At 39.8% G+C, this 23,847-nt stretch overlaps 1 protein-coding gene across 1 annotated transcript in view; it reads right to left on the reverse strand.

The window, feature by feature from the left end:
* The window catches only part of LOC145390668 (dehydrogenase/reductase SDR family member 11-like), a 101,642-nt gene extending 100,067 nt beyond the window's left edge, over positions 1–1,575 (reverse strand). The window contains exon 1 of the mRNA XM_080265460.1: positions 1,438–1,575. Within this exon, the coding sequence (XP_080121586.1) occupies positions 1,438–1,569 (132 nt within the window). The 5' untranslated portion in view covers positions 1,570–1,575. The remainder of the gene's footprint in view (positions 1–1,437) is intronic.
* Between the last annotated feature and the right edge of the window lie 22,272 nt (positions 1,576–23,847).

Raw genomic sequence — 23,847 nt, forward strand, 5'->3', positions numbered from 1 at the left:
ATCCACACATGCTCTGAGGACTCCACCCTTCACTTTTCCATTTGCTTCCCTCAGCGACCATCTCAGTAGTTAATTCAACAAACAAGGGATGAGGCTAAGGCACACATAATGTCTGACTTGGCTCATATCTCTGATTGGGGTAAAAATAACCTTGTTATTATGCATCAAAAACTCAGTTCTTACATCTATCAACCCAACAAAATTTTCCATGGGAGTGCTCTTTAATTTTTAAGAATATCTAGCGCAATCTTATATCATCTTTAAAAATACCTGAGGTTTCATTCTCTGGGGATTTATCTTGGAAAGAGCATTATTGCCGTTCTTGTAAAATCTGCATCTAAGAGATTAAGTGTGCTAATCCGACTGCGGAACTTCTTTACCCCGGCACAGTTGTTGACTTTATACGCTAGTTTTATTCGCCGCCGTTTAGAGTTCAACTCCCATGCGTGGGGAGGCTCCCCCCACACAGCTCTTCTCAACAGGGTGGAGTCAAAGGCTTTTCATCTCATTACCTCCACTCCATTTACTGCATCCCTGTCTTTGCGCCCAACTGTTGCATCTTTATCCCTTTTCTATCGCTGCTTCAATGGTTACTGCTTCTCTGAACTTTTTGCTTGCATCCCTCCACCACTACGGCGACCACGTAACTCCCGTCTAGCAGCAAACTCTCATCCCTTTTCTGTCCAACTCTTTAATGCAAGAATTAACCAATGCTCCCAGTCCTTCATGTATGCAACAGGTCAGCTGTGGAACTGTCTCCCTTTGTCTATATTAACTACTGCCAACGATCTCCAGTCTTTCAATCGTATTGCGTCCAGGCATCTCGAAATAAATGGTTCTTGAATTTGGCTCTCAGTTACCTTGTTTTTGTTTTTTCTTTTTCTTGGAGAGAGCAGTTTGCAGCCCCCTGACCTTTGGTTGCTTCTTCCTTGCCTAAAAAATTAATATGAACAGACGAAATTGAAGAGTAGGCAATCTTTTATGCCCAATCTTAACTGTACCTGTTTACGACGATAAACTTACTGTACTCTCATTATGTCACCAAATTCCAGTCTGCCACCACAATCAGTATGCCTCCGTATACCAGTATGCCGCAAGATTCCAGTATGACACCACTGACCTGCATGCCACCGTATGCTAGCACGTAACAGTATGCAGCCACTTACCACTATGCCGTTAAATAGACTGCCGCCAAGCCACCACATGCCAGTATCTCATCACATACTAGTGTGTCACCACATACCAGTATGTTACCACGTACTAGTATCCTGCCAAACAGGCTACCACCATGCCACCACTGACCAATATGGTACTATATAATGTAGTAATATGCTATCACGTTTGTACCAGTATCCCACCACGAACCACCAAGCTATTACGTACTAGTATGCCACCACGTCCTAGTATGCAACCACCATCCACTCTGCCGCCACTTACCAGTATGGGTGCAGTGTTTCGTGCGGCGCCCACCACCGTCATGCCCTCCACCACCAGCCTCCTGCATACTGCCGCACCAATGCCCGAGCTAGCACCAGTCACCAGAGCCACACACCCACGCCACCGATCCATCACTGAGATCACAGGTATACCTGGGATTACTGTCATCATTTTAATGGTTATTATTATTATTATTATTATTATTATTATTATTATAAAAGTTGTAGTAATAGTAGCAGTACAGTAGTAGTAGTTGTTGTTGTTGTTGTTGTAACAGCAGCAGCAGTAGTATTAGTATTAGTAGTAGCAGTAGTAGTTGATGTTGTTGTTGGTGGTGTTGGTGTCGTTACTGTAGTTGTTTCTGCTGCTGTTGGCGTTGTTGTTTTAGGAGGAGAAGGAGGAGGAGTAAGAGTTCCTTCCAATTAATATTGTAGTACCGGTACTGTAGTTTTCATTACCGCCATAAATATTACTGTTTATCACCAATTTTATTTCTGGCAGACGTTTGGGAAGTTATTCAATATCCCGCTGTTCTCTAAGTCTACTCTTATAACCGCATATTGCAAGTCCATTTGACGGTTAATTATATCTCGTTGTGGAACTAAAAATAAAAAGATGCTGTAGTTTGTCTCTGACCAATTAACCTCCAGTAATAACAATGCTTCATATATTAAATCTATGGGATTGTCTGAATAGTTGAGTCATAGGCAGTGTTATAAGGTTGTGCGTTGATCACAGTCATGCAGTGTTAACAAAGGTACACTAATGTTTAATATTTTCAATTTTTTGAAACCACATGTACAGTTGCTGTTTACAGATCATTCCTTGGCATATCTTAAATCGAACTGTTACTAAAAAGTTGGGTGATCGATAAGCATCAAACTCGTATTCACAAAAAAGAGCCAGTTTTGAGTAATTACGCTGAATAAGTGTTGGACGTGTAATTAAGTTGAATCACTCACTGTTTCAGGATACGGGGCAGTAGAGAAACGTCATGAACCTTTTTTTTTTTTTTTATCAGTGCAGTATTAAATACTCAATCATTTGGGCTTAGATTCGTATCTCTTATAATTAAAAGCACAAGTATTAGCCCATACCGTTGTAAAGGCGAAAGTGACGAAATTCGGTACTGTATGATAAATATCGACACCATTCTGCTGAAGGAGACACCAGCTAACGAAATGTTAAAATATAGCTTTCTTAATACGGGCTCCTCAAGTAGTGTAGTAAATAGGAGAAAGAGAATGGGAGGAAAAAAAAAATCTTACCGAAATGAAACTTCCTTTTTGTCCCCTCTTGACCACAATAAAGTGCTGCACAAAATTGAGTTTCAGCATTTTGAGCTATTTGCGAAATTCAGAACGGCTACTATTCTCATTATTTAAACACTGGGTTGGGCAAAAAAAAAAAATCTAATAGATATGTTATGTATCCTACTGTATAATGCATTTCTTAAACTAATTAGTGGGAACTATACAGTACAATGAATGTATTAACAAGCACTTTCGTCGACCGCGTGATTTGCGTCACCCATAAGGAGCTTCTGAATTTAAAGTGAAGAGTACAGGAATATGTGAGTTTAGCTGAAATGTTGGTGGGCAGTGTGATTGGAGAGGAAAGTAGGCCCTGTGAAAATGGGTACTGAGGGGTTAATAACACAGTTCGATAAGGATTTCAGTTCAGAGACAATAATTTGTATCCCAAGTCAATAACGTAGCGCTGATTTCAAACAAGATGTTCATTTTGCTCTAGCACATACAGTTTTCCTGAACTCACTACCCTCATATGCATCCTTTAGTACAGCAGCCCTTCCTTTCACTGCTTTATTCGTGCTCTTTTTACGTCTTCATATGTATACAGTATGCAATTAAATCACTTAATAACACGTGATTCATAGATATGCTGATATCCACAAGGAAAAGGAAACACGATATATCTTGAGCGCTTTCGTGTATTCACATGTGTGAAGATGTGAATAAGCGAAAGCGCTCAGGATACATCGTGTTTCCTTTTCTTTGTGGATATCAGCATGAATACAGTGTATAATATCCAAAATATATATTGTAAGTTATCTACATCCACTATCTATAATATGTCTATGAAAATTAAGTATGATTAATGTAACTCTTATTTCAGATTTATGGGTTGACAGTGCCTCGTGTATGGGTGAATGATCCTAACGCTTTGTTATATATGTGGAAGTTTCTCTCCAAGGCAGAAACGGAAGATCATGTCCTTTTTAAAGACAGCTTTTCTACATCATTTTGGCGTTAAGACTGGTGACCAAGACACACGATGGGCGTCCCATATCTGCCGCGTGACTTCTTTCAACTCTCTTCGCGAATGGTTAGCAGAAAGGAAAACAGGGATGTCTTTTGCAGTTCCCAGGATGTGGAGAGAACCTAGTGACCACCCAACAGGTTGCCAATTTTGCATGAAAAAAAGCTTTGGGATTTTCTTCCAAAAACAAAAACAGCATTATTTATCCAAATTTAACGACGACAATAAGACCGGTCTATCACACAGAGGACCTTCCCAATCCAAGACCACCAACAAATAAATGTGTATTCTACACTTCAGATAAGGATGAAGATGGAAAGACATCTGGAGCAGCTGCCCCTGATTCTGCCTTCGGATGTCAGCCGTCTGGCAAAGTATTCTAACTAGGCACCCAAGGCGACCTTAACAATCTTGTACGTGACGTAAATTAATCAAAACAACAGTCAGAACAATGAATGTGGAAAATATTAAGGATATATGGGGTAAATGGAAAGTTGTTGAGGGTGCAAAGGCTGCAGTTCCTGTAGATAGTAAACTGAGTGAATTTTTCTATCTAAATGTTGGATTGATACAGGGATGTGTCATGTCCCCATGGTTGTTCAATTTGTATATGGATGGGGTTATAAAAGAGATACAAGGTAGGACAGTGGATATTGGAGCGACCCTAATAAGAGAGGGCAGTGTGTGGAAACTCCCTGTACTGATGTTTGCAGCTGATACTGTATTGTTTAGTGAAGATGAAGGGAGCTACAAGGCTTGGTGAATGAGTTTGGGAGAGTGTGTAAGAAACGGAATCTAACAGTGAATGTAGGGAAGAGTAAAGTTGTGGTCTTTAAGAGATGCGAAGCCACTGAATGTACAGTGAGGCTGGATGAGGAGGAAATGGGAAATGTGACTGAGTTTAGGTACTTGGATAGTGTGATGAGTAAGGATGGAAGTTTGGAGTGTGAAGTGCGTGAAGGAGTCAACAAGGAAGAAAGGTTTCTGTTTCTTTGAAAGCAGTGACAAGGAACAGGGAAGTGAGCATGGAAGTGAAAAAGTCATTGCATGACAGTATTGTGATACCAACTCTAATGTATGGAAGTGAAACCTGAACTCCTGTTGACGTATATAAATGTGCAGCAATTGCAAGGTCCCTACTTTGCACAATTCTCAATTTCGTGCATGATTTTTGGTACATATACACGGGACACCTTCCTCTACAAGATGCCAGGCAGGGAAAATACCTTACCCCGCATGACCTCCCCCCCCACTGCACGCCATTGTCTCGGCAATTCACTGTTACCAGTGACCTGGCCAGTAAAGACACGTCATGCCACGGTACGAAATTCAAGGCCAGAGTGATTCCCCAATCGATAACAATGTGGAAGACAAAGTTTACTTAGAATTAGAGGAAGAAACAGTCAGAAATGATGATCAGGTAATTTCGCCAAAAAAAAGTCAGGTATGTTGATGTGTTTGGTGAGTGAAACAATGATTTTATTGCATATAAACTGTGTGAAAACCAATATACTCTTGTACTACATATAAATTCGTACCAAATAAATAAATAAATACCGTTTATGAGTGATGTGGAATAGTTACCCTCCCACAGAACTCATTTTCTTTGGAGCCAGCCTGATTGAAAACACGGTAAGGTATGGGGTACTGCTACCTGTATCAAGTACTTTAAACCTCAGGTGAGTGATTTCTCTATGAATTTTCAATGTTTCTCACCAAAAGTGGAGGTTTGAGCCCAAATTTTTTTTTCCAAAATTGGTTGGGATTGTGGAGGTCAGTGGTGGAAAATCGGTCGGGACGGGGTGGGTTAATAATCCTCGGAGCCTTAGCATTTCGTGCATGTTCTGGTTCCGGCATCTTTTCCACAATGAGTTAAGTCTCAAACTATTTTTTACATATTATATACAAAAATGTTTATTCATAATTAAGCCAGGGCCATGATTCTTGGGTGGAATGTTGCACTGGAGCACCGCCATATAAAAATGACGTTTAGTGTCGAAACTCACTTCCAATCACTGGCAGCGCCACCTAGAAGTTGTACCTCTGGTGGGCCATTCTGCGAATTTCAAGTTCCCAAGCTGCATAGTGGGTGGATGGAATGGAATGAAACTTTGTATGTTTATAGGCGTTAATGAGTACTACAAGTGTGCTTCGTACATGCATGACCCTTATCTGGCAGGTCAGGGGTCAAAGGTCATCAAGTGCAGAAAAGACAAAAAAACGCTAAAATTACAACCTTGCTCACGCGAATGCTAAGGCACTGAAGATTGTTAAGCCATGGCCCTGATTTTTGGGAGGAGTGTTGCGCTGCAGTACCTTCATATAGAAAAGACTTTTAGTGCCGAAATTCACCTCTGGTCTTTGACAAAGCTTGGTCCACTTAGAGCTTGCCATCATCACCTGCCAGCTTGTGGAAAGTTAATTGTTAGGCTACACAACGAAACTGGGACCATAAGAAATGAGAGAGAGAGAGAGAGAGAGAGAGAGACAGACAGACAGACAGACAGACAGACAGAGACAGAGAATTAACTCTGTCGCTTTTTCATTTCAGTGACTTTTTTATAACCAAAACTGGAAACCAATAATTACACACACACACACACACACACACACACACACACATATATATATAGATATATATATATATATATATATATATATATATATATATATATATATACAGTAATAATAATATGGGACTGAGTGCTGATCCCAGTGGTACACCGCTACTTACAAAACCCCAATCCAATTTATCACCATTAATTAAAACTCTGTTTTCCTCTCTTCAGCCAGGATTCTATCCATTTTTAAGATATTGACGTCTGTACCGTGTGCTATAACCTTCCTAACTAACCTCTCGTGAAGGACCATATCAAGAGCTTTACGAAAGTCCACATAAATAATATCTTAAGCTTTATCACTATCTACCGCCTCATATACCTCCCAGAAAAATGATAAGGTTGTGAGGTAGGATCGTCCTTGCATAAGTCCGTACTGACTTTCATTTACGACATCAAAATTTTCTAAGTGCTCTATAATTTTATTTTCAAAAACTGACTATAGCATTTTACCAACCATTGATGTTCAGCTTACAGAGCGATAATTGGACGCAACTGATGTATCATTCTTTTAAAAATACTATGCTTGCAGTTTTCCACACCTCTCGACCTTCCTCTGAACTTAAAGAATTAGTAAATAACATTGTAATTGGCAGTCATAATTTTTCCTTGGTTTCCTTTAAGATTTTCCACATACAGTATATCATCCGGACCTGGCAATTCTCGAGGCTTTTTCCTACTAATTTTTTTCAGTACATCCTTCATACTAAAGGTTATAATACAAAGAATAATATTCGCATTACCATCGTTAATACTTGTTGCTTGAGGGATCGAGTCTAGCTTTTCCTTGGGAAATACTTATTCGAAATAATTATATAGGATACAGCACATTTCTTTATCTTCATTGGTAATGTTTCCTGATTCTGTTATACGAGGTCCTATCCTATCTTTAATATGGTAAGGTATAACTTTAAGAAGGACTTAGGATTTATTTTCGATTTTCAAGCCACCTTTATTTCGTAACCTCGTTTTGCTGTCCGTGTCTCCGTTTTTACTTCCCTATTCAAAATCGCATAGCGCTTACACAAGGGCTACGTAAGCGTTCCTCTCCTCTTTTTATTTTTCTATGCATTTTGTTTCTTTAACCTATGAAAAATTTTACTCTGCTGTCTAACCATCTCAGTTCTGAATTGTTCATATATATGTATATCATATGTATATTGTATATACGTAAGAAAATATATTTTGTTATTGTTTCTCCTTTATGGAAATCTAGGGGAATGCTTATACATCTCTCTTAATAGATCTAAGTGCTAAAACTTTTTATGACATTTTCACATGTATGTCTTGGCACTAAGATATCATAACACACTACATAATAGCTAGTGACTTACTGTATTTGCTGTTAATACGTAATATAGAGGTTTGAGGAAAGTAGTGCCTATATTTGAGAGCGCTGTAGGAAACAACAGTGGAGATTTTAGCTAGGGAATGTCTCACACAACACATCAACGTTATAGAAAACTCAGAGCACACACCTGATGGAAGAACACCACACTCATGCACGTGCCACACACATGATCCAACCAGTCATATACAAGGGAAATTGGAGAGATAGGTCAGAAGGGGTTGGGACGCGATAGAAAACAAGAGAGGCACAGTGGAACAGGCAGGACGAAAGGGCACGGAGTTAGCTAGCATAAACCGCCCTCACCTTAGTACTGCTTGTCAAGATAACTTCCTTGAGAATGAAACTGCAGTCAAACCCCAGACTCATCTTTACCTTTCTCCTGCTATCAACGACAAGACCAACTTGAAAATTCCACTTACAACCCTATAATCTAACAATTTTGGAAAAGCATAGGCTACAGGTACAAGATTTTTGGTGGCAGCGATACTACGAACTACTGCAACTACAGTCAATTAACGCCTTTCGATTTTATTAAGAGTCAACTTTCTGTAGTTCTACAATTCACGATAAACTACAAGAATCTACGGTTTTAGCTCTACATTCAAGCACAAGATATTACAATTCCTCAGTTGAGTCTACTGTACATTAACAACACAGAAAACAAGAACTGCTACAAGTTCCCACCATACTACGTCTTACGACATATACATACATACAGAGAGAGAGAGAGAGAGAGAGGTTTGAGGAAAGTCGTGCCTAAATATATATATATATATATATATATATATATATATATATATATATATATATATATATATATATATATATATATATATATATATATATATATATATATATATATATATATATATATATATATATATATATATATATATATATATATATATATATATATATATATATATTGTTACGGAACAGAGAGAGATAATAAACACTTCAAGTGAGAATACTAAAATCACTACTCTCCCGCAAAGTTCCAGGTTCAAAACAAGAGTTAGGTAAAATTACAAGTTAAAGTTTAATGCTCAAACTAACAACTAAACATTCAGGACTCATAAGGATAATGTAATGGCAAAAAAAAGGTTAAATATATGGTTAACTGCAATAGCCTCTATTAACACGAAATTAGCAAGAGTAAATTTATCTAAGTCAGCCCTGATAAAATGAGAAAACCGGATAATGCTCAGTTAATGCAAGATATATTATTACAGATACAAAATATCATTAATAATGGCTGACATCAAAAACTCCACATGAATCACAAAAACCTCAGCAGGCCCACGAATTAACACCCCAGGCCACACAGTACAATAAAAATGGTAACAACACTTATACTCAAATTATACAGCAGCTAGATGGTTAGAGACTTCCTGAGCACTCACAAAGATAATACACTATACAGGAGAGGACAGAGATGTGAACCAAATGAGGAGTAGGTCTAAGTGGCATTTAATGCAGAGACTGAGCTCATTATATAGGGGCCGGCAGAGCTTGATTCAACTTGTAAGAAGGACGCGCAAATGAAGGGACAAGGGAGGAAGAGTTGACAGTCCTGCTCTGAACAACAGAAAGAACGACTTACTCTACTATAAGGGGGAGAAGGGGGGAGTGAGGTAGAACACGCAAGCCTGGTCACTAAGGAAGCCACGAGGCGAATCGTGATCAAACATGCAGCATACTGTACGTTAGAATTATACAAAGGATGATGAAATCATAGGCTATGTAACACCTCCCCACAAAGAAAAAGAAATTTACAAAGGAAATTTCTTATTACTCTAAAACAATCTGTCTAAAGTCTAGATAAGCAATCTGCAATAACATTTTCTTTCCCCTTGACATGTTGTAAGTCTAATGAATACTCCTGAAGAAGTAGACTCCATCTTGTCAATCTCTGATTTTTATCTTTAAACTTACTAAGGAATTTCAGTGGGTTATGATCAGTATAAATGACTATGGGGTCAAAACCAGAACACAAATGAAATGAAAAATGCTGTAAATCCAAAATCAAGGCCAAAAGCTCTTTCTCAATAGTTGAGTAGTTCTTCTGAGGTGAAGTGAACTTCTTACTGTAATAAGATACAGGGTATTCAATACCCTGATCATCCTCTTGCAGCAAAAGAGCCCCAGCTTCTGTATCACTTGCGTCAACAGCCATCTTAAAAGGCTTAGCAAAATCTGGAGTAGCGAGCACTGGCTGACTTAATAGGATAGCTTTAAGTTTGCTGAAAGAGGATTCACAGTTATCGGTCCAGACAAATTCAACTCCCTTTTTCAGTAGGTCTGTAAGTGGTGATACAAGAATTGAAAAGTTAAGAACAAATCTCCTGTAATAACCTACCATTCCCAAAAATCTTCGTAGCTCTTTCCTACTTTTAGGTCTGGGAAGATCACTTATAACCTGAACCTTAGCTCCTGGTGGTGCAACGTGTACATCACCAATTACGTACCCAAGGTACTGAACTTTAGCTTGACCAAACTCACACTTTGATAAATTAGCTACAAGATTAGCCTGAACCAAACGCTCAAGAAATTTACTGACATGGCATAGGTGATCTTTCCAGTTGTCACTGAAGATTAATACATCATCAATATAAACAACACACCCTGCCAAACCCTCTGTTACAACATTCATGAGCTTCTGAAAAGTGGCTGGTGCATTCTTCATACCATATGGCATTACAGAACATGCAAAAGTCTTTCATAGTGTTACAAAACATGAGATCTCCCTAGCACGTTCAGTCATAGGTACTTGCCAGTATCCCTTTAACAAATCAAACTTACTTATGTACCTAGCCTTTCCGATCTTGTCTATGCAATCTTCCACGCGAAAGAGAGGGTAAGTGTCTGTTTTGGTTATCTGATTAACACGTCTGTAGTCGATGCAAAGCCGCTGTGACCCACCTGACTTAGGGACTAGAGTGACAGGAGAACTCCACTCACTCTGACAGGGCTCAATCATCTTGTGGTCCAACAGGTACCCAAGCTCCTTCTGGATGAGAGGAACTTTCACTGGGTTCACACGGTAAGGAGGCAGTTTAATTGGGTTTGCATCTCCAACATCGACATCATGCATCAACACAGTGGTTCTTCCTGGAGTGGCACGGAACACTTGCGGGTACTCCTGCAGTAATGCCGAAAACTCCTGCCTTTCCTCGGGAGCTAGATGAGAAAGCTTACTCTGGAGATCATTCATGATATCAGGATTCTTCCCCAAACTATTACTCAGGCTCATACTGCATGGGAGAGCTTCACTTGCAGACTCAGGTGGAACAGCTACAGTGCAGACTGGGTTATTTTCGTCCCACCTGTGATATAACTTTACCATGTTGATGTGACAAAGTTGCTTGTTCTTTCTACGATCTGGTGTGGCGATGACATAGTTGACATCACTGAGTTTCTTCTCCACGAAATAAGGACCACTAAACTTGGCTTGAAGAGGTTGCCCATGCACTGGTAGCAGAATCAAAACCTGATCTCCTGGCTGAAAGTGGTGTAACCTGGACTTCTTATCATACCAAGTCTTCATCTTCTCCTGAGCAGCTCCTAAATTCTCTCTCGCCAGCTGTAAAGCAGTGGACAGACGTTCTTTGAACTTCATCACATACTCCAGCAGGTTGACGTCATCTTCCTCCGACAGCCAGCATTCCTTGAGTAGTTTAAGGGGTCCTCTTACTTCATGGCCAAACAGTAGTTCAAAGGGTGAGAAGCCCAGTGATTCATTTGGAGATTTTCTTGCGGCAAATACAACAAATGGAAGACCTTTATCCCAGTCTTTCTGATGTTCCAAACAGTATTTCCTGAGCATCGATTTGAGTGTTTGATGATATCTCTCCAACGCTCCTTGGGTCTGGGGATGGTAAGCTGAAGACGTAATCTGGGTGATGCCCAACTCTTTCAGAAACTGCTTGAAAACATTTGACATGAAATTACTTCCCCGGTCTGACTGCACCTCCTTGGGCAGACCAAACTTGGTGAAGAACCCTAGCATTTCCTTAACCACGTTCTATGCTGAGATATTTCTAAGTGGAATGGCTTCAGGATAACGAGTAGCCATATCAATCAGGGTCAACACATAAGAAAATCCTGAAGAAGTCTTAGGAAGAAGGCCCACAACATCCACCAACACACGGGTGAATGGTGCCTCAAAAGGAGGAATGGGAACTAGAGGTGCAACCTTTTCTGTCTGATTACACTTCCCCACAACTTGACAGGTGTGACAAGACTTACAATATCAGGAAACATCTCTGAAGATACCTGGCCAGTAGAAGTGTTTCAAAATGCGTGCCACAGTCTTCCTCACTCCAAGGTGTCCTGCCAAACTGGAATCATGAGCCACTCTAATGATATCCTGCCTAAACACGAGGGATGACAAACTGATGTACAACCTCCCATTCACAGTCGGGTGATGCTGCTGGGGGTCTCCACTTTCTCATAAGTACTCCTGACTTTTTATAATAAGTAGAAGCACTAGCTGACTCTTCCTCACTGCAAGCAGAGTTAGCTAGACCTTTCAACTCAGGGTCAGCAACCTGCAACTCAACCAACTCTTGACAAGACAAATTATCAATACTACGGGGTACTGCCTCATCTGGTGAGTGGTCCAAATTAGCAAGAAAAGTGTCAGCTAGGATAACATCATCATCATCATTATCCTCTAAGTCACCAGTAACTTTAGACTTAGCCCTAGTGACCGCACATGCAGAGAACACATCAGGGACACCACAATCCTGGGACGCAGCCACTGGCTTACTAGACAACTGAGGAGCTGGACACACTTGACTTCCACCAATATCATTTCCAAGTTAGAAAGTTACACCTGACATTGGGAGTGTCTCAACCAACCCAACCATAACGGAACCATTAACAAAACCAGACTCTAAATTCACTCTGCACAAAGGGACAGAGAAGTAATTATTCCCTACACCTTGTAAGATTACAGTTTCATCAGAGGAATTAACATTAGAGCCTAGAACACTGGTCAGCATAAGGGATTGGCAAGCACCTGTATCACGATATATTTTAACTTATTTCCTGTCATTATTGTCCAGAGAACTGACAAAACCATCAGACAGGAAATTAGCACATGAACTCTTGAGAGTGTCACCCACGTTACTGCTCAAAAGAGGAGCTTCATCATGAGAATTTAAATTACCCCACAAAGCAGGTTCAGTTAACTCGGTTAAAGAATTCTGGGAACTCTCAAGGGTGGACACTAGACCAATTGACTGAATATTTAAAGACTCCTTTTTGTTCACATCACGCTGTCTCCTGAAACATTTCTCTTTAGTATGACCGAGCTTACTACAATAAGTACATTTACTTTTCTGAAATCTAGAGGTGGAGCTGGTATTTACTTCCTGAGAAACATCATCTTTATTCTCTTTCCTGTTACCTGTACTCTGAATAGAGGCAACGTACTTACCCTCAGCTTTCCTATTTTCTTTAGAATATCTCTTGTGAGTGAGAACATATTCATCAGCTAAAACTGCAGCATCAGACAAATTATCTGTTCTTTTCTCATCAAGATATAGGCTTACATCTTTATTAATACACCTTTTGAAGTCCTCCAGCAAAATCATCTGCTTTAATTTATCAAAATCAGAATTTACATTCTTAGAATTTAACCACTGCTCTAACAGATCTTCTTTGATTTTTGCATACTCAACATGGGATTGTTTATCTTGCTTATAAGTTGTCCTAAATTTTACTCTATAGGCTTCAGGAACAAGCTCATAGGCCTTAAGAATCAAACTCTTAACTATATCATAATTATCAGATTGATCCTGAGGCAAAGATGCATAAGTTACTTGAGCTTTACCGGTGAGAACACTGTGAAGGAGTACTGGCCAATACTTTTTGGGCCAATTAAAACGCTACCCTCTCAAACAACTGAAAATACTTTGTTAAATCAGATTCATTAAAAGGAGGGACAAGTTTAACATTTTTAGCCACATCAAAATCATCAGAGCTAGATGATCCAGTTCCACCTTGTTTCATGCGATACTCATGGTCTGCCTGAATCCTACCAAGTTCAATTTGTGCCTCCTGAATACGAGCCTGAGACTCAGCCTGTGCCTGTGCCTCCTGAATACGAGCCTGAGACTCAGCCTCCTTAGCACGAGCCAGAAACTCAGCCTCCTTAGCACGAGCCTCCTGCAGGGCTAGCTGTAACTTAGCTATTTCAATCTGTGTTTGCTCATCTGGAGGAGTTACATCAAACAAGCTTTTATTAATCATGCCAACAATTTGATCTTTAGAATGATGAGAGTGAACAGCAATTCCCAATTGTTGAGCAACAATCTTAAGTTCATTCTTTCTTCTGTTTTCTACATCACACACTGTTTGCACATTTGACAAAAAATCTTTAGCTTCATCAAGACTAGTAATAGTAGACATCATGAATAAATCACAGGCACAAAATATCAAGCAATATCCTTATGATAATATCCTGAATATCCTGATAAGAGGTCGCCAAATTCATGTTACGGAACATAGAGAGATAATAAACACTTCAAGTGAGAATTCTAAAATCACTACTGTCCCGCAAAGTTTCAGGTTCAAAACAAGAGAGTTAGGTAAAATTACAAGTTAAAGTTTAATGCTCAAACTAACAACTAAACATTCAGGACTCATAAGGATAATGTAATGGCAAAAAACAGGTTAAATATATGGTTAACTGCAATAGCCTCTATTAACACGAAATTAGCAAGAGTAAATTTATCTAAGTCAGCCCTGATAAAATGAGAAAACCGGATAATGCTCAGTTAATGCAAGATATATTGTTACAGTTACAAAATATTATTAATAATGGCTGACATCAAAAATTCCACATGAATCACAAAAACCTCACCAGGCCCACGAATTAACACCCCAGGCCACACAGTACAAGAAAAATGGTAACAACACTTATACAGCAGCTAGATGGTTGGAGACTTCCTGAGCACTCACAAAGATAACACACTATACAGGGGAGGACAGAGATGTGAACTAAATGAGGAGTAGATCTAAGTGGCAATTAATGAAGAGACTGAGCTCATTATATAGGGGCCGGCAGAGCTTGATTCAACTTGTAAGAAGGACGCACAAGGGAGGAAGAGTTGACAGTCCTGCTCTGAACCACAGAAAGAACGACTTACTCTACTATAAGGGAGAGAAGGGGGGAGTGAGGTAGAACACGCAAGCCTGGTCACTAAGGAAGCCACGAGGCGAACCGTGATCAAACATGCAGCATACTGTACATTAGAATTATACAAAGGATGATAAAATCATAGGCAATGTAACAATATATATATACCCTGAACTGCAACAACGACAAAAAAAAACAGCGATAAACGACGCTGATTAACGGCTCTGTCAACAATCAAAGAGGAAATAAAAAATCAACTTCACAATCAAAAGAAGATATTACGATTCTGCAAGTAAACTACAAGCAGGTGGGCCGGTAACAAAGATAAGTTACAAGTTCGAACCATACAGCAAGAAACTACAATTAAACGCTGGACAAGTAATCACAAGCCTACAAGTTAATCATAGCAAGAAAATATATAAGTACGAAAGTGATTAACCTGAGGCATTGTGGAAGAAGTGCCGCAAATATGCAACAAAGCAGAGAGTGAGGAGGTGCTGAAGTGTTGGGACTAGGGAGAGACAACGCAGCAACCCTTAAGCCTGCATTCACCAGCTCTGGCCCACCACTCACCTCACTCACCACTACCCTTCATTACTCACCGCTATTCCTTCACCGTGACACTGAATCTTTGAGTGTGACGGGGCAATGTCGGCATAACAACCATCACCTACTTATATGGCCTGCCTGAGTGTGTAACAGCAGTCTGCTGAGGATAACATTTTTTTTTTTTTTTTTTCAATGCAAGGAAGAAGGAACCAAAGGCCAGGAGCCCACACACCGTTCTTTCCAAGGAAAAAAAAAAACAATACAAATGAGAGCACGTTCTATCGAGTGAATATACTACTTGGTGGTGGCCAGAATTAGGATTCAAGTAAGATGGAGGAATAGAAGAAGGGAAAGACGAGAGGAAGGAGTAGTTGCAAGGAGAGTGGAAAGGTTACAAGAGGATGACAAAAAGGGAGAGTATAAGAGAGCAGTGGAGGATCGATTGGGCAAATATGAATTGGAGCAGATGGGAGACGTGGAAGGTGTGTGTAGGAAATTTACAGAAGAAATATGTGCAGCATGTGATGTGGTGTGTGGAAGGAAGAGAAGACGGAGGGGGGTGGAAGGAACAGCGTGGTGGACTGAAGAGGTGAGACAGGCTGTGGCACAAAAGAAGAAAGCATACAATGAATGGATGAGAAATAGGGGCGTGGAAGAAGTTGAGAGGCGGAAGAGAGAGTTATATGTAGAAAGAAAGAGAGAGGTAAAAAGATTAGTAAGAGAGAGTAAGAAGAGAGTGGATGAGGAATTTGGAAGGAATTTGAGTGTAAAGTGGAGGGACTGTAAGAAAATGTTCTGGAAAGAGGTGAAAAGAGTAAGACAGGGTGGAAGTGAAGTTAGCAGGGGAGTGAAAGATAAAAATGTAGATTACTAGTGGAGAAGGGAGAAAAAGTGAGCAGACGGAAAGAACACTTTAAGGAATAGTTGAACATAGAGGATGGAAGTAATGCGAGTATAAGTGGCTGGGGAATGGCTGGGAGAAGGAGGGAGGTGAGAAGACAGGAAGAAATCAGTAGGATAGAAGTTGTGGAAGCAATGAAGAAAGTTACATCGGGGAAAGCCCCAGGAGTTGATGGAGTGTATGGTGAAATGCTGAAGCATGGGGGAGAGATAGTAGTAGAATGGATGTGGAAGATGTGCAGATTGGCCTGGGAGGAAGGTAGAGTCCCGGAGGATTTTAAGTCAGGTATAATTATTCCCTTGTACAAAGGAAAAGGGGAAAAAGAAGTGTGTGGTAATCATAGGGGCATTTGTCTTCTCAGTATAATAGGAAAAGTGTATGGTAGGATACTTATTGACAGAGTTAGAGAAAGAACAGAGAAATTAGTTGGAGAAGAACAGGGAGGCTTTAGGAAGGGAAGAGGTTGTGTAGATCAGATATTCATTCTTAGATCTTTAGTGGAAAAGTTTCTAGAGAAGGGAAAGAAGTTGTATGCGGCTTTCATGGATGTGGAGAAAGCATATGACAGGGTGGATAGACAAGGATTGTGGAAAGTGTTAAGAATATATGGAGTAGATGGGAAGTAGTTCAATGTTGTGAAGAGTATGTACAATGGTGCGAAGGCTGCAGTGCGTGTGGATGATGAACTAAGTGAATTTTTCTCTTTGAAAGTTGGTTTGAAACAGGGATGTGTCATGTCTCCATTGTTGTTCAATCTGTACATGGATGGGGTAATAAAAGAGGAACGAGATAGGGTAGTGGATCTTGGAGTGGCCCTGGTGAGAGAGGATAGTGTTTGGAAACTCCCTGTACTGTTGTTTGCAGATGATACTGTGTTGTTGAGTGAAGACGAAGGGGAGCTGCAAGGCTTGGTGGATGAGTTTGGGAGAGTGTTTAAGAACCGGAATCTAAAGGTGAATGTAGGGAGGAGTAAAGTGATGGTCTTTGAGAGAGGTGAAGTCAGTGAATGTACAGTGAGGTTGGATGGTGAGTAATTGGAAAATGTGAATACGTTTAAGTATTTGGGTAGTGTGATGAGTAAGGATGGAGGTTTGGAGGGTGAAGTGCTTGAAAGGGTACAGCAGGGAATAAAGGTTGCTGGTTCTTTGAAAGCAGTGATAAGAAACAGAGAAGTGAGCATGGAAGTGAAAAAGTTACTACATGACAGTATTGTGATATCAACTCTAATGTATGGAAGTGAAGCTTGGACATTGTTGGAAGGACACAAGTCAAGAGTGACAGCAGTGGAAATGAGTTATTTAAGAGAAGCCTGTGGAGTCACATGGAAAGACAGGCTGACGAATGAGGATATAAAGAAGCGTTGTGGTGTGGATGTGGATGTGATAGGGAGCGTTATGAGGAACACACTGAGGTAGTTTGGCCATGTGGAGAGGATGGAGAGAGAAAGACTGATGAAGAGAGTGTATGTGAGTGAGGTGGAGGGGGGAAGAGGGAGGGGGAGGCCGAGGATGAGATGAAAGGATGGGGTGGAAAGGTATATGAGAGAGGGGGGTGTGAGTTGGGAGCAGGGCAGTGAAATGGCGGAGGACAGGGAGACTTGGAGGCGGTTTGTTTGTGGCCACCCCAAACGGGATTGAGGCGTCTGGCAATAGATAGATAGATATATTTATCAAAAGGAGCTTAAACAGATAGTCCTTTTTTGCATAGTGTATAACTTCACGAATGAATATCACCACTATCCTATAGTTATATGTTGCTAATACACAAGTGATACATAAAACACTTTGCACACATAACACGTGCTTCATAATTAAAGCTACAGTTATCATATTTACGGGAATCAAACCAAGTAACAATTAATTTAGGGTTATTGAGGATAACAATGTTAGGAGGAAAAAAAAAAAAAAAAAAAAGCACACAGACAGTGAGTTGACATTACAACCTGAGTTTGCACACACAACTGACCCCGACCACGCACCATCACCCTCCACAAACTATTTTACTCTCAACTTTTCACTACATTTTACCCTTTCTAGTAGTTTAACAATACCACTTCATTTATATACAAACTTACGTACACATACCTTCTTCAGTTATCTATATAAACCCTTTTGCGCGCAGAGAAGTTAATAAGTTTTGTGGACATGATGCGCCTGCATTTCTCCCCTCCCCCCCCACCACTGCGTGCTCGAGACATGTGTATTCTCAGATTATTTTCACCACCGAAACATATTTATTTTGCTACAAAACCCACATATTCCTATTCGTCAATGTTTGTTCTACACAATAAGCAAAAAAAAAAAAACACACACACACACACACGCTATATGTATGTTTGGGCCATGTGAATAAACATTCAAGAGCATACATTTCACTTCCCAACATCTTAAGTCGAATGTTTACTATTCACGCTCTACATGGTATACATTATTGGAAAGAGAATTTTATTAGCTTTCGAATGCCGGAGGTCTCAGTTTGATACGAGGTATGGTGTTCAAGTAATAAGCGAAAAAGTAAAACCCATTTCCGACAGACAACAGATTTGTATATTCTGGGAGCTCTAGTGAAAAACTTTTCGTGCTACTGTCATGTTTTTATTTTATCATCCTATTTATAAGTTAATAGGCTTTCATTTCAGCCCACAACGGTGATCCTAGGCCTCATAGTTTTCAAGAAAAATGCAAAAAACTACGGTACACTCATGCCATGTCATGACTGTAGGGCAGTTTCCTGCCTTCCTCTATGCTACTGCACATATTTCACCAATTCTTTATACACTAGATATGTACACTATATTCACATGATTCACTGTCACTATTATTATTGCTGAATACTCACATTTGGTTCAGGGTAGAGGCAGTGTAGATGATTACAATCAGTAGGATAATCTTCATTGGGCCAACGGTTCATAATGACCAGGATTGCCTCACAAACACCAAATATCCTATTGCAAACACCAAATATAATCACAACAGTGCCCGAACACTATACACAAGCACTACTGGTATAGTGAAATGTGTTGCATGGCTGGGACAGGAGTAAGAGTGGAAGTTTAAAGGGACAGCCGCACAGTACCTTCTCCACTAACGGCTCACTTCGTACTGAATAACCTGTCTGCTCTCTTGCTGGTATCGGGACCCACAGGTGCCAACTCATTACTTTTGACAAGGAGCAGGGAAGATATGACACAGCCAAAAATGACGCCGATTGGCTGAAAACCTTTTCTTTGACAAAAGTTTTTATCCTTTAGTGACGCCAAATGCGTCAATGAGTATAGTCGCAGCCACACCCATATAACGACAAATGCATCATTGTGTATGAAGGAATTAAATCCATTACTAAGCACTTGCACGAACAGTAACAATTATATTTAGATAGATAGATGGATAGATAGATAGATACTATATATATATTCTATTTATCTATCTATCTATATATACATACTATGTATGTATGTATCCATATATCTATTTATCTCTCTATATATCTATATCTAAATCTATATCTATCTATCTATCTGTATATATATATATATATATATATATATATATATATATATATATATATATATATATATATATATGGGAACAAAACATCCTTGTCTTTTTTAATGCTAGTAAAACTAAATATATACAGTTTACTAAAAGACAGATATTGCCAGGTTCGTACATTACCTTCAGTGCTACTAATCTTCCCATCTCCAAAAGTATTGAAATTCTTGGCGTCTCACTTAACAGTGCCCTCAGCTGGACCTCTCATGTCAGATCACTTGCTAAAACCGCCTCAAAGAAACTTGGATTATTGTACTGAGTCTTTAACTTCTTCGCCGATGAGCAGTTAGCTATAATTCATAAGAGTCATGTGTGCTCCCAGCTTGAATATTGCTCACCCTTGTGGAATGGTTGTGGAGAGGTTGCATTAAGAGAACTAGACAAAAATCAGAACAAAGCTGTTAGAATCATTAACAACCCTGCCATTATATATAAACTACCTCCCCTGCAAGTAAGAAGGAATGTTGCCTCCCTTGCAATATTTTACAGATATTTTTTTGGCAAATGCTCAGACGAAGTTGCGTCCATGGTGCCACATCTCCATGCCTTCCCTCGTGCTACACAGCACATAGCGCTCATGACTGGAATGTCACTCAGCCATATTGCAGAACTTCTGCCTATCAGAATTCTTTTATTCCCCAAACTGCCTCTCTGAAATTCGCTTCCCCAGAGTTGTTCCCCTCCAAATTTCAACCCACAGCTGTTCAAGTCTGTTACAGACATTTTATGAACGGAGGACGCCAGTAATCTGGTGTATGGATTTTTTTTTTTTACTCATTTGTTTTTCCTTCCTCCGTTCTGTTATTTATATAAAAAAAATCTATATCTGTCTATCTATCTATATCTATCTATCTATCTATATGTATATATATATATATATATATATATATATATATATATATATATATATATATATATATATATATTTCATACATAAAATAAGTGTTTCATGCATACAACTAGGCAATATTCCTTAGCAGTATGTATGTATCTATCTATCTGTCTACCTATCTATCTACCTATCTATCTATCTATCTGGTGAACAATTCTACACCTTTTCTATCCTTAATGACCTAGAGCAGCTTGTACAGCACCCTACCGGTATCCTGACCGCCTTGGAGAGAGCTCCAACATACTTGACCTCTTCCTTACAACTAATCCTTCTTATTACACTGTTAATCTTTTTTCTCCATTGGGCTCCTCCAATCACAACCTTATCATCTTAACCTGTCCTATTGCTCCAGTACGGCCTGTGGACTCTCCAACGAAACGTAGTCTGTGGCACTTTGGAGCTGCGGATTGGGAGGAACTCAGACAGTACTTCTTTGATTTTCCCTGGAATGATGATTGTTTCCATGGTCGGGAGCTATCTGGGTGTGTCTTGCGCATTACGGAGGTTATTCTCTCAGGCATGGAAGCATACATTCCTATTTCATATCCTTTGACTAATGCACCAAAGCCCTTGGTTTAATCATGCTTGTTCTAATGCTGTCCACAACAAGGAGAGGGGCTATGAAAGGTACCGGAGCCAACTCACCCCTAAATCACATCTCTTATACGTTTCTGCCCGGAATCGTGCTAAGTCTGTTCTTCTCTCTGCTAAAAGTAATTTCATCAGTACTAAATGTTCTCAACTCTCTAACTCGAATTCTTCCTGCTCCTTCTGGCACCTTGCCAAAAACCTTTCTAACAACTTCACTTCATCATCCTTCCCTCCTCTTTTCTACTCTGATGGCTCTGTAGCTATTTCTTCTACTGATAAAGCAAATATCTTCACTCAGACTTTCTCCTCCAATTCCACCTTAGACAATTCCGGTGCTGTTCCTCCATCACTTCCCCTCTTGGACTTCGTCATGGCTGAAATTAAAATTTCTTCAGTTGATGTATTTTCTGCCATCGCTGGCCTCAATACTAACAAGGCATATGGGCCTGATGGAGTCCCTCCTGTTGTTCTCAAGAACTGTTCTTCTGTGCTTACAACCTGCCAAGGCAAACTCTTTCGCTTTTGTCTATCAACTTGTACCTTTCCTTCTTGCTGGAAGTTTGCTCTCATTCAGCCAGTCCCAAAGAAGGGTGACCATTCCCACCCCTCTATCTATCGTCCAATTGCTTTAACACCCTGTACCTCAAAAGTTTTCAAGTCTATTCTTAACCCTCTCACGCACTGTAAGTTTCAGTAAGTTTTCCGGTGCACGACTTTATCTGCGAAGCCGCCTGGCCCGGCTGCCCGTGCACGGCAAATAACACGTATTCTCTCTTTATTTTCGCCACCCAAACGTCAATATACTGCCATGAAACCTATGTCATCTTATTCGTCGATGTTTGTTCTAGCTGACAAGCACCACAAAAAAACCGGAAAACCCGAATAAAACAACATTAGGCGGCCGTGAATAAACATTTCGCTACGTCACGTTCACTTCCCAACATCACCATTCGAATGTTTTCCATCATACAGGAAAAAGGTAGTAGAATTTTTTATAGAGAATTTCATCAGCTTTCTAAAGAGATAAATCCGGTTCCGATACAATTTGTAGTTTTCGAGAAAATAGCCAAAAATTGAAAGCCATTTTTGAAAAAAATTCAAGGAGCTCAAACTCTGAAATTTTTTCGCACATGTTATGTTTTTATTGCATAATATTATGCAGAATTTCACCAGCTTTCTAATGACCTAAAAATTATTTCGATACACCTCATAGTTTTCGAGTAAATCGTCAAAACGACGGGGAACTCACGTCCGTACGTCACTTTCGTGGTGTGTGCATAGCATACGCAATATTCCCGCCTATGTAACAACGAATTCTTATCATAGATATTACATTGTTATGTCTTGTACATACGTAGAATTTACTGCTCTTTATCATGGTTCATACAGGAAATCGATACCTCCAATAGTTTTTGAGTAATTGGCCGACAAAGTGAGATTACTCCTCTGAGCACTTCCGAGTTTACCGCTAGTGAGGAAAAAAACAAATCTGTTCCCTTAACTTTTCCAGCAGAAAATGGACCCAAAGCCTTATATTCTGCAAATGAACATACCTAGAATTTACTGCTCTTTATCATGGTTCTTACAGGAAGTCCATACACCCAATAGTTTTTGAGTAATTAGGACGACAAAGGTAGATTACTCTTCCGGTCGGTACCTACTTTTACCACAAGTAAAAAAAAAAAATTGGTTTCTCCCCCTTTGCCTAAAGGCTATGCTCCCAAAGATTTTTATTTTTTTAATGTATAGACTGTAAAATCTTCCAAGGTTGTTTTTTTATGGTTGGAATATACTACACATGAACACTACTTTTTCGAAGCTACAGTACTACTAATGAAGTTTTACTTTCTGTCATATGTGTAATATGTAGGAGAAGACGGTTATTTGCCTGAAAATTATAGGGGTAATGATAATAGGTCAATATACATATCAACAAAATTTGGAGAACTCACTTCCTCCAGGGGTGTTGCTTGAGTTGTAGGACCCTCTGGGATTGGAAGATGAGGAGGTATGTAGTGTGTGTGTGTGTGTGTGTGTGTGTGTGTGTGTGTGTGTGTGTAAGTGTGGTAGTGTGTGTGTGTGTGTGTGTGTGTGTGTGTGTGTGTGTGTGTGTGTGTGTGAGTGTCTGTGTTAGTGTGTGTGTGTGTTAGTGTGTGTGTGAGTGTGTATGTGTCTGTGTTAATGTCTGTGTAAGTGTGGTAGTGTGTGTGTGAGTGTCTGTGTTAGTGTGTGTGTAAGTGTGTTAGTGTGTGTGTGAGTGTGTGTGTGTGTCTGTGTTAGTGTGTGTGTAAGTGTGGTAGTGTGTGTGTGAGTGTGTGTGTGAGTGTCTGTGTTAGTGTGTGTGTGTGTGTGTGTGTGTGTGTGTGTGTGTGTGTGTGTGTGTGTGTGTGTGTGTGTGTGGCACATATCACAAACATTTTAGATAAGAATTATAAATTTCAACAATTGTTTTTGAAAAGTACACCACCTGTCCACTGACGTCCGTGGTTGACCGGCGTTTCAAGGTACAGTACCTGTTTAATGACGTCCC

The sequence above is a fragment of the Coenobita brevimanus genome, chromosome 15 (assembly GCF_032717465.1).
Source record: "Coenobita brevimanus isolate Jiangsu-jjx chromosome 15, ASM3271746v2, whole genome shotgun sequence".
Classification (NCBI taxonomy): domain Eukaryota; kingdom Metazoa; phylum Arthropoda; class Malacostraca; order Decapoda; family Coenobitidae; genus Coenobita; species Coenobita brevimanus.